This window comes from Hemitrygon akajei, chromosome 1 (assembly GCF_048418815.1).
Source record: "Hemitrygon akajei chromosome 1, sHemAka1.3, whole genome shotgun sequence".
NCBI lineage: Eukaryota > Metazoa > Chordata > Chondrichthyes > Myliobatiformes > Dasyatidae > Hemitrygon > Hemitrygon akajei.
In genome coordinates, this window is record NC_133124.1 from 165,773,733 (window position 1) to 165,785,105 (window position 11,373).

Genomic DNA, 11,373 nt, shown 5'->3' on the forward strand with positions numbered 1-11,373 from the left:
GGGATGTGAATCAACAACCAGGTGGAGGGAGGCCAACCCTAAGGACAGACGGCACTTGGTCCAGCAGGAGATAATGAAGAAAGAGGAGGAGGCTAGATATGTGTGCTCAGTGGAGATGGGGAATCAAGGGACCTGGACAAAGTGGGAAACAGAACAGAGAGTGTTGACATGGGATGACATATGGAAATATACATCTTTCCAACTCCAGTTCTTACTGAGGGCTGATAATGATGTATTACCAACTCCAACAAACCTGCAGAACTGGGGAATAACAGAAGACCCAACGTGCCTTCTGTACCAGAAACTAGCCAACCTAGAGCATGCTAGGGTGCCCTTTCCCAAGGACAGTACAGATGGAGACATGACCAGGTTCTGAGAGCACTCGCCCACACTTTGGAGACAGAGAGGAAAAAGGACCACAAAAAGTACAGCCAACCAAACTTCATCAACTTCATCAGGACTGGGGAACATGCTGCAGCAACAAACAAGCGTAGAGACAGTATCCTGAGCATGGCCAAGGACTGAGTGAAGAAGATCGATCTCAAAAAGAAGCTGATGTTCCCACCAATAGTAGACACCATACTTCGACCAGACGTTCCACTATTGTCAGAGAATGCAAAGAAGCTCGTGGTGATAGAGCGAACAGTACCATGGGAGACCCGATGCCAAGATGCTCGTGAGAGGAAGCTTGTGAGGTATGAAGACCTGATGGCAGACTGCAGACAGCAAGGCTGGCAGACGTGGAACTTCCCTGTCGAAGTGGGGGCAAGAGAATTTCCCACCATGTCATGCTGGAAGATGATGGCAGCTTTAGTGACACAAGGGAGAACCAGGAAGAGAGCCGTTAACACCGTGGCCCAAGCAGCAGAGAGAGCATCCAGTTGGCTTTGGCTGTGAAGGGACAATAGTAGCTGGACATCTGACCATTGGGGGTAGAAAACTGATCACATTCTGCTGTCCCACCATCCCGGGATGTTCTAGGTTAGGGGATGTTGTGATGGAAATGAGACAGATTCTTTGGGTCTCAAAGGCAAGGGCTCTGGACACACAGTTTTAACAATAAGGAGTTTATTTACAAGGAGTAAAGAGTTTGTGGACAACACACGCGGCTCCAATATTCACACAAACTCACTTAGAATAGATGAGCATGAGAAAAGCTGGGACAGCAGTACAATTCACGGGAAAACGGTGTGGGGACAGAGTACAGATACACATACAAGCAAGGGAAAAGTAACTATGATACTCGCCATCCTTTGACTAAGGGCAGCCACGGCTCTCTGCTACAGGGACAACAATAAACTCCTATTCAATGCACAGCTCACCACATGTCTCCAGCGCTCTTCTGCGGTCTTCAGCCTGGAGTGAAGCAGGGTGGTTCCTCAAGGATGGCAAAAAAGAGAGCAAGCGAAGCACATGTAGCAGCCTTTATAGTTCAGGGGGCTGGAGGGTCCAGCCCAGGTGATTCACCAGGGGGCAAATGGCTTGGTGCTAGATGGATTAATCCAATTAAGGTGGCCAACGGTTAAGTGCGCATTGATTAGTTGGGAGGGGTGAAATGTTGACTGGCATGTGGTGTGACCTCCGACCAGGTGAGGGCAGTGCTGTCATGTGACAGGCATGGCTCTCTGGATACAGGGGATGAAATGTCTGAAGACAGATGGACCCGGCTGATGACTCAACGGTCCAGCAGCAGAAGCACCACAGCTGCTTAAGGTAAAACTCCTCCCTCCCTTCCATTTGTGGCCCTGAACAGTCCTTTCAGGTGAGGTAACACTTCACCTGCAAATTTGTTGGGGTCGTCTATTGTGTCCAGTGCTCCTGATACATCCTGCTCTACATTGGTGAGACCTGTTATAAATTCGATGACGAATTCGTCGAGCACCTCCACTCCATCCAACAAAAGTGAAACTTCCTGGTGGCCAAATATTTTAATTCTAATTTCCATTTGTGTACTTGCATGTTGGTCAATGGCCTCCTTTTGTGCTAGCATGAGGACACCCCCAGAGTAGAAGAGCACTCATTATATTCCATCTGGGTAGGTTCCACCCCAATGGCATGGATATTTATTTCTCCTTCTGTTAATTTCTTCCATCCCCATCCTCTCTTCTCTATTCCCCAATCAGACCTGTTTCTTATTCTTACATGCCTATCATTTCACCCTGGGTCCATTCACCTTCCCTTTCTCTGTCCACTATGCCCTCTGCAGAGATTCGTTCTAATTCAGCTGTTTACCTTCCCATCCACCTTGCCTTTCCTCTCTTCCTCTGTTTCACCCTCCACTTCACACTGCCTCACCCCTCTCCCTCACTGTTCCCTCTTTCACTGACCCCTAATTTTCTCCTCCCCATCTTTCCCTATTTCTCTCCATCTCAACTCCTCATCCTCTCTCAAACTAACTTGCTCCCTTTCCCCACCTCCTATCAACCCCTCTCAGTACCTTCCCTGTCCCTCTCTCATTCCTTCTTCTCCTGTTCTGTAACCCTCTCTCCCCATCTCACATTGCTTCACCCCCTCTAACCCCTTCCCCTTTCTGTCATTTTACTCTCTCTTCTATCAGTTTTCACCCTCTTCCCCACTTGTCACTCTCCCTTATTGTACCCCTTACAATCCTCCCCATCACTCTCTCCATCCCTTCACTTCTACCCTCCTCTCCCTCCCCCTCCTTTCCCCTTCTCCTTCACACCATTTTCTTCTCCACACACCACTCGCCTACAATATTCCCTGCTCACCACCCTCTTCTTCTAACACTCTTTCTAGCCTCCCCATTCACTCCCCTCTCCCCATCTCCTATGCACTCCCCTTCCCCCACCTCAATCTTTCCTCCTTTCCCCTTCCTTATTCCTCCATCTCCCCCTCTGCCCTTCCTCCCTCTTCCTCTCACTGTACTCCCCCTCTGTGTCCATCTACACCTGCCTCCCATCCTCTCCAGCCCTCCCCCTCTCACTCATCTGTACACTCCACTCCATCTCCCCATCCCCCACTCCACCCTATAGCACCCCTTACTCTCCCCTTCTCCTCTTCCTTCTCTCCCCATTCCCTCTCCCTCTGCCCATCCCCTACCCACTCCCACATACCTTTCCCACATATACCCTCCCTCTCCCGTTCACTATACCCCTTATCTCCCCTCACTATCTCTTCCTTCCCTTCCCCTCTCCATCTCATGTGATGTCTTTCCATTCTCCCTCCCCTACTCTGCCCATTGTCACACCCCCTCTCCATCCACACTGCATCTTCCCATAACCACTCACTTCTCCCACAATCCCCTCCCCTCCCCATTATCCCGTCCCCTAAACCCCTTACCTACCCCCATTATCTCAGTCTCCCCTCCCTTATCTCTTTCACCCCTTTCCTTCCTCTCCCTCACCCCTACCCCCTGTTAACCCCTCACACTCCCTTTATAACTCATCCCCATCTCTCTCTCCTTTCCCTACTCTTCTCCTCACCCCCGACCCTATTTAGTTACCCATTTACACTAACCCCTCCCATTTCCCCTTGTCCATCATCCCATCCCCTCCCTCCTTCATCAACTCTCCTCCCCATCCCCTCATCCTCCCCATCCCTCCAGCATTCTCACTCCTCTTCCTGTCCCCGTCTCCAACTTTATGCCCCTCACCCGCTCTCCATTCGCTCCCTCACCCCGCTTCCCGTTCTCCCCTCTTCTCCATTTGGAAAATTATAATTTATGACGCCATTGGCTGGTCACGCTTGAATGACAGACGTTTATCGAATGGAACCGCAGGACTGAAGGAGCTCCTGGCTTTGTTCTTGCCCCGGATGATTGTGCAGAAGTTGTTGATAGTTGTTGTGTGGATGGAGCCGAATGAGTCGCCCGCTTCCAGCCACGAGGACTCCTGGTTCTGGGTCCTCCTGATTTTAGGGGTCATTGTTGTGATCTCACTCTGCTTATGGTGTTGCTGTAAGAAAGATGTCCGTTTACGGGACATCCCCGGACATCTGTATGACCGATTTTTCAAATCTTACGGTACGCTCCCGCGGACTCTGTACTGCCAAGGTAAGACCGCACTGGGGTATCGGAGGAATGGAGATCAAGCTTACTGAAACATCTCAGACCCTGTGGGTACAGGACAAGCTCGTTGTAAGAGAATTCGCTTCCTGAAGGGTCGGGGATTGCAGGTGCTGGGGAACAGGACAGGACGCAATCTGTGGTGATGAGTTGAAGTGGGAGCAAGGGGATTGAATGGACGGCTGGTGTTTTTATGAAGGGAGAGGCACAGGAGGAATGGGCAGGGTCTGGTCAGGGTGGAGGGGTTTGTGATGGAAAGATGTGGCGATGAACGAAGGTGACCGATGAACATGTGTTTTGTACCAGTGGAGTGTTACGGTCAGGGCAAAATCCACCACGAAATTGTGAAAAGGCTGAACATTATTGAAGGACGAGGTTTTCCGCTTCTTCTCTTTGTCTACAAAGTGACCCGTGAAACCGAGGATCTCCGCAGCGCCCTGCGGTGGATTGAAGGTAGGATCTCCATTCGAGCCTCTGAGAATTTCGGTGTATTTTTTCCCTGTAGTAACAATCATGTACATTCCCAGTGCAGCGCCGGGAGTGCCCTGTTCTGTAAAAGGACCGTCCACTCTCATTTGACTGAAGGTCTCATTGTTTCCAGGTTGCTCAGTTATTCCAGGTCTCCTGGGTTAGTGATTATCACTGATCCAATACTACAGTGATTCATCGAGCTAATATTTCAGACCAGACAGCCCAGCGTGAAGCAGGAGACAGACCTTCACCCTGGCACAGTTGCGAGAAACCACATGAATCTGTGCTGGAAGGTACTTTGAACCTGGAACTGTACAGCACACGAACAGGTCCTTCAGTTCAGGGTGTGTGGCTCTAGTATGATGCAAATTAAACTCTCTGTATAAAAAACCTTGCCCACCCTCGCATCCTCATTAATCTTTAATTCTCTCACTTTAGCATTATATAATAACGCTGTACAACACCAGTGACCCTGATTGAATTCCACTGCCATCAGTTTGTAGGTTCTCCAAGTGACTGTGCTTGTTTCCACTGGGTACTTCAATTTCCTTCCACGTTGTAAAGACATACTTGTTAGCAAATCTTACTAAGTTTTAGAGTCAGGATCTGAATCAAACATTCAGAATTCAAGTTAAAGTTATCATCAATATATATACATATATATTCCTGTACCTAACAAAGTAGCCACTAAATGTATGCTCATGGTCTTCTATAGCACATCTCATTCAAGGTTCAAGATGTTATGCACGATGTTGTTATAACATGTGCTTATCTGAGTTATGGTCGTATTGGTGTTAGCTTGAACCTGCCTGGCCATTCTCCTCTGAACTCTGTCAAAAACAGGGCATTTTCACCCACTCACTGCATGTATGTTTCTTTTCTTGCACCATTCTCTGTAAAGTCTAGAGACTGTTGAGCTTTAAAAATCCCAGGAGATAATGCAGTTTCTTATATACTCATCTGGCTTCAGCAATCATTCCATGGTCAAAGTCACATAGATCGCAGTTCTTCCCCATTCTGATGTCTGAACAACAACCAAACCTCTCGAGCATTCAAAGTTCAAAATACATTTATTATCAAACTATCCAGACATTATACAACCTTGAGATTTGTCTCCTAACATGTGGTCACAAATCAAATGAACCAAAAACAATAAAAATGATCGTCAAACACCCGAGTCTGCAGAGAGAGGAAAAAAAGATCATGCAAACAATAAACTCAAGCCAATAGTGGTCTGAACTGAAGTCCATGAAGGCAGTCCTGTCCATAGACCCATAGTTCAACGCAGAATGGAGCAGTGAACTGAACTGGCCCATCCATTGCCAACACCCTGATTTTTTCACTCTGGCCCGATGACTGATTTGTCAGCTAAACATTGGCATCTGTTGCTTCGATACACTTTGTGACCTGAATCGCAGCACCTCGGTTTGTCTTGCACTCAACCTTTCTGATTCGGCCCAGCGTTTGTGTTTGTGCAGGAACGACGAGTCAGCTTACAGAGAAGCTGCAGCAGCTAACGGACGAATGCAGAGCCAACAACCTGTCTCTGAATGTGAACAAAACAAAAGAGATGGTTGTTGACTTCAGGAGGGCATGGAGTGACCACTCCTCGCTGAACATCGACGGCTCCTCGATAGAGAGCGTTAAGAGCACCAAATTTCTTGGTGTTCGCCTGGCAGAGAATTTCACCTGGTCCCTCAGCACCAGCTCCATAGCAAAGAAAGCCCAGCAGCGTCTCTACGTTCTGCGAAGGCTGAGGAAAATCCTTCTCCCACCACCCATCCTCATCACATTCTACAGGGGTTGTATTGAGTGAGCAGCTGCATCACTGCCTGGTTCGGAAATTGCACCATCTCGGATCGCAAGACCCTGCAGCGGATAGTGATGTCAGCTGAGAAGATCATCGGGGTCTCTCTTCCCGCCATTACCGACATTTACACTACATGCTGCATCCACGTGAAGGACCCCCACGCACCCCTCATACAAACTCTTCTCCCTTCTGCCATCTGGGAAAAGGCACCAAAGCACTCGGGCTCTCACGACCAAACTATGTAACAGTTTCTTCCCTGAAGCTATCAGACTCCTCAATACGCAGAGCCTGGACTGACACCTTACTGCCCTATTGTCTTGATGATTATTTATTGTAATGGCTGCACTGTTTTGTGCAATTTACGCAGTCCTGGGTATGTCTGTAGTCTAGTGTCGTTTTTTTTCGGTGTTGTTTTTTATATAGTTCAGTGTAGTTTTTGTCCTGTGTCATGTAACACCATGGTCCTGAAAAACGTTGTTTCGTTTTTACTATGTACTGTACCAGCAGTTATGATCGAAATGACAATAAAAAGTGACTTGACTTGACTTGAGTTACTGCCATGTGATACATTGATCAGGTTTTGCATCAGGCAGTTATGTGTAATAAGATGGCCACTAAGTGTACCATTATTGAGTGTAACCTTCCTTCACAGCCATGGTGACTGTACATATTGGGTCCCCAACCTCAAGGTAGTATATATACTTCGATAACAGCTTTTTTACTTTGAATGTTCTTCCAAATGTGAGAGTCTAATTCATAAGATTTCTCTCCAACAGCATACATGCTACTGATATGTGGCTCACCAGCCTACAAATCCCGCACTAACCTGGCTTTTCTTATTGGCTTCCTATATGGGACATATCATAGATTGTGGGAAGAATTAGTTGAGCACCTAAGTCTTCCAGTGACTCCCACATGACAGTTAAGTCTGCCTAATAATGCTATAATTTGCCTACCACATTTTTGTACTTGTATAACTGTCTTTCTGCTTTATAGTTGAAACTTAACTTGAAGACAGATTGATTCTTGGCTGTGAGTTATGATGTGGACTGTGCTTCCTGGAAGGACAATGGAAGCAGATTATAAGAACCTGACAGAATAAAAAGAACACATGTTGGTCTCTTGGAAGCAGAAGAAAAATACAGTCCAATTAAAGGATTTTTAAACTATATCAAAATGAGATCAGACAGCAAATGTGTAAAGAATGATTTTGGTGTCTGAGTGCATAAATCACTAAATATTAGAAGACAGATAGAGCAAGCAGGTAAAGAGGAAACATATATTCTGGGCTTTATTGCAAAGGTGGTGGAGTTTAAGGATTTGCACAGTTGCAAAGAGAAAGCCTGAACATTGTGGGTCTGTATTCCTTTGCGTTAATGAGGAATGAAGGGTGACCCTTTTTCAAGCATATAACAGCCTGAGAGGTGTTAGATGAGAGATGATGGGTTGTTTACACTATTTTGAAATTCGCTAATGAGGGTACATGGTTACAAAGTAAAGGTCCAGGCATTTAGAATGGACATGTTTAGAAATGACTTATTGCAGAATGAGTTGAATCTCTGTACTTCTCTGTACAGGAGGACGGTGGAGATAGATAACTATTGAAATATTGAAATTATTTCAAATAACTATTGAAATATTTGAAATATTGCTGAATTGAGGAGTGCAGAAAAGTAACACAAAAGTGGAGTTGAGATCACCCATGATGATGTTGATTGAAGGTCAAGATTCAGGGGCTGTGTGACCTAGATATTGCCTTATGTTCAGAGTCTAATAGTGGCTGAGAGATTAATGAATTGGTATGTCTTTTCATGGAAAATAGGGATGTAGCAGGAAAAAAATGGGCCAGGCATTTCACTACAATGAGGAACTTAGCAGAGATCAGCATCACTGAAGTGATGTCTCTGGAGGAACTCAGGAAGCTGAAAACAGACAAAATCCCTTAACTTGATAGCTTGTGCATTCGTCTGGGACTATGACCTGGTCTCCATGCAATAATTTAGATGATGTTGCATCCATCTGTCTGAGTTTACTGGATGAAAGCCCAACAGAATTGTCAGTTCTGAGATGGTTTGTATGATGTCATGTGGGAAGAGTGGAGAGAGAAACTTTTCAAATGGTAAGAAACTGGTCAATATTGCACTATTGTTTGAACAGGGAGAATTGATAGATTTCCAGTGGGCAATCCTGGAGGGAGGTGTAATGTTAGGAGCAGGGTGAGAGCATCTACCTGCAGATGACCACCTCTCAAGCTCTTTGAGGAAGAGTGTACCTTAGCAGAACAGAAATGACTCCCAGACGGAGGTTGGTGGAGGTTGGAGAGCTCAAGGAGAGAGGGAATGATAGACGGTGTGGAAGACCACGATACTTGGGAAACTCAGTCAAGTTTGCTAGTTAAGTCTCCCAACTGTTTTATTTTGTTTTTGTAGGAATGTGGTGTGCTGTAGGAAAAGTTTAAATATTCCAAGGTTAAACAATTTAAATACGGTTTATTTATACATCAGGCAAAGGAGAGAAAAGAGAAGACATCTATGCTGTGATCCTGTTGGAAAAGTGTTTGGATAAACAGAAGAAGCCGGTGGAAGTTGCTCACCAGGGAATGTTTGACGCTAACACTGTGGCTGTGCGAATTCTCTGGCAACAACTGCAGAATTCACCTGATAAGGTTCTGGATTGTCCCAGTAACAGGGAGGCGATGGATAAAGTCAGACAGAGCATCACTGATTTTCAAAAGGAAGAAAGGTTTCAAAGTAAAATTTAAGAGTATTTCCTGTTACCAATATGTGATGTGTAGATAACGATGGCCTTAACCCCTGCTGCTCTGGCTCTTCTGCCCTTGTTCCTCTTATCCATGCTTCTTTTACCTGGCTGCCCTCATCCTGTCCTTATTCCTCTGTGCAATGGATATTTGGGTTTGGGAGGTGATGTTCAAGAATCCTTGAGTTACTGCTGCATACTGGGCAGGGGCTGGACATGAGTCCTGGGATCTCTCCACCCTGTGGCATTGTGGGTGGCCCAAACCATCCTCCATCTCATTGATCCAACAGTGGTTGCAAAAGTTCTGATTGCTGTAAAAAGCTCATCTAATTCAGTGATGTCCTTTGAAAAGTACAAGTGCTGTCCTCACTTGATCTGGTCCGTAGGCACAGCCATGAGGTCAATTACTGAGAAGTCTGCAACAGTTTATCTATTTCCCTAAGTTCATTTTACAACCAATGTGTAGGTACTGAGAAATGATCAAAAATCATTACTGCCCTACATACTTCATCAGTTTGTGGTTCAAGTTCCAAAGTAAGACTGGACAACATCACTTACACACTCGATGCACAGTTCCAAAAGCACATGTTGTAGCCATCGAGAGTGGATAGCTGGACAGGTGGTGATGAAGCAAACTTCCTGGGCCCAGATATTCTTCAGCTGCTGCTCAGTAATGCTTATCTGCGTGTATCTTCAGTGACACAATCACACATCCTGTACTGAACAGTGTTGTACGGACAGTGTCTACTGCAGGGTATCAGGACATTTGCCCTCATTGCTTAATTCTGGTGTTTCTGTCCAACACTAGCTTTCTCCCCCTTCTCTCCATCTCACCCCTCAATGTATCCCTTTCATCCATTCTCTGTGTCTGATTCTCCAGGTTTTCCCAGTAGAAGGGATTCCACTTCTCTCCTCTTTCTATTCCTTAAGTTATGTCTGATTTCTCATTGACTGCCTTGTATTAATGACACTGAGTCCAGTGCCAGCCACAATTGGAAGCGTATTTGTCCCATCAAACCTGTCTAAAATTGTGAGAACATCCCCCCAGAATACCTTCAGCTTTATCTTTCCCAGTCTGTTCAGTGTTTCTAGGCTGAAACCACTCCTTGTAAACTCTTAATGCATTTTCTCCAAAACTGTGTTCGGTTTCCCAAATGTGATCTGACAAATGCTTTTTACAAGGTTAACAAAACCCCTCCATTGTCCACTCTGTCCTACTTGACAGGATCTTAGTGTCCTGCTTAACCTCAGTGTTGTGGGTGTTACTGAGCATAGGGGATCCATTGGGCAGACTTGGAATGGGGAAATGTGAATCATATCTGTGTTCCTATTGATCACTATAATATGCTCTCATCCTGTAAGGGGAATGTTGGGTTGTGAAATCTGATGGAATCCATTTGTGATTTCTGTTCCTGCAGGTTCTACAAGAGATGGCTGGTGATCACCTGAACCACTCAATGTATGTGGAATTTGCTGCCTGCACTCAGCATCAAATGCACTGCTGCTCCCTATTTCTGCCCTGACCTGTGCTGGACATATCATTGAAGGCAATGGGTCTGGTTTCAAGAAAATCTGACTCCAGAAACAGACTACATCTATGGACGTTCACCCAGAACAGCAGCATTTCTTCACAGCTATTATACTGAAAGTTTCTCGTGCTCCCTGCTTAGACCTTTATTAATAAAAGAGAAATCCTGTAATATGTACTCCACTTTGTCACTGAGTTAGTAACCTGATAAACCTACCTTCAGTGAAGCCAGAGTCAGATATCACAAGTGCCATTCAGCAGAATGTTCAACACCATGACCCATTACTTCTGCCTCTGCTGTCTCTCCACCCATGCTGGCTATTTCCCAGCACTATGTGCCCTTACCTGCTGCAATTTTTCTCTGTTCTCCTTGCACTTCTTCCTCCAGTCACCACATGCCTTTTCAGCCCTCAAGGTATTTGGAACAGGTTGGGACAGATGTGATTGATAGAACTGGAATATGAACAGTCCCGAGAAGGGGAGTTGGTACTGGAATTGCTGGTACTGGTACTGGAGTTGATTGCTTAGCGATTCTTTGTTACTTTTGAAAGTTTTCCCAGTCTTCCAGCTTGTCACTACTCTTGACGAATTTATACACATGAGCTTTTAATTTGATGCCTTCCTTTATTTCCTTAGTTACCCATGGTAGGCTCTCCCCACCCTACTGTCCTTGCTTTTAACTGGAATATACTTTTGTTGAGCACTGTGTAAACTCTCTGAAAGTCTTCCAATGTTCCTCAACCAACCTACCTTATAACCTGTGTTCCCAATCTACCCTATCCA

At 45.7% G+C, this 11,373-nt stretch overlaps 1 protein-coding gene across 1 annotated transcript; it reads left to right on the forward strand.

Moving 5' to 3' along the window:
- The first annotated feature begins 3,696 nt into the window (after positions 1 to 3,696).
- On the forward strand, positions 3,697 to 10,754 carry LOC140732081 (uncharacterized). The gene is made up of 4 exons (XM_073054226.1): positions 3,697 to 4,012; positions 4,331 to 4,477; positions 8,810 to 9,055; positions 10,481 to 10,754. The coding sequence occupies exons 1-4, from the start codon at positions 3,775 to 3,777 to the stop codon at positions 10,501 to 10,503; spliced, it is 654 nt and encodes a 217-aa protein (XP_072910327.1). The 5' UTR covers positions 3,697 to 3,774; the 3' UTR covers positions 10,504 to 10,754.
- Positions 10,755 to 11,373: the final 619 nt, after the last annotated feature.

Coding starts and splice junctions, on each gene's coding strand:
- LOC140732081 (XM_073054226.1), top strand. CDS start 3,775: ATGATTGTGCAGAAGTTGTTGATAGTTGTTGTGTGGATGGAGCCGAAT. Junction 4,013..4,330: donor GCGGACTCTGTACTGCCAAG/GTAAGACCGCAC, acceptor GTTTTGTACCAG/TGGAGTGTTACGGTCAGGGC. Junction 9,056..10,480: donor AAAGGAAGAAAGGTTTCAAA/GTAAAATTTAAG, acceptor CTGTTCCTGCAG/GTTCTACAAGAGATGGCTGG.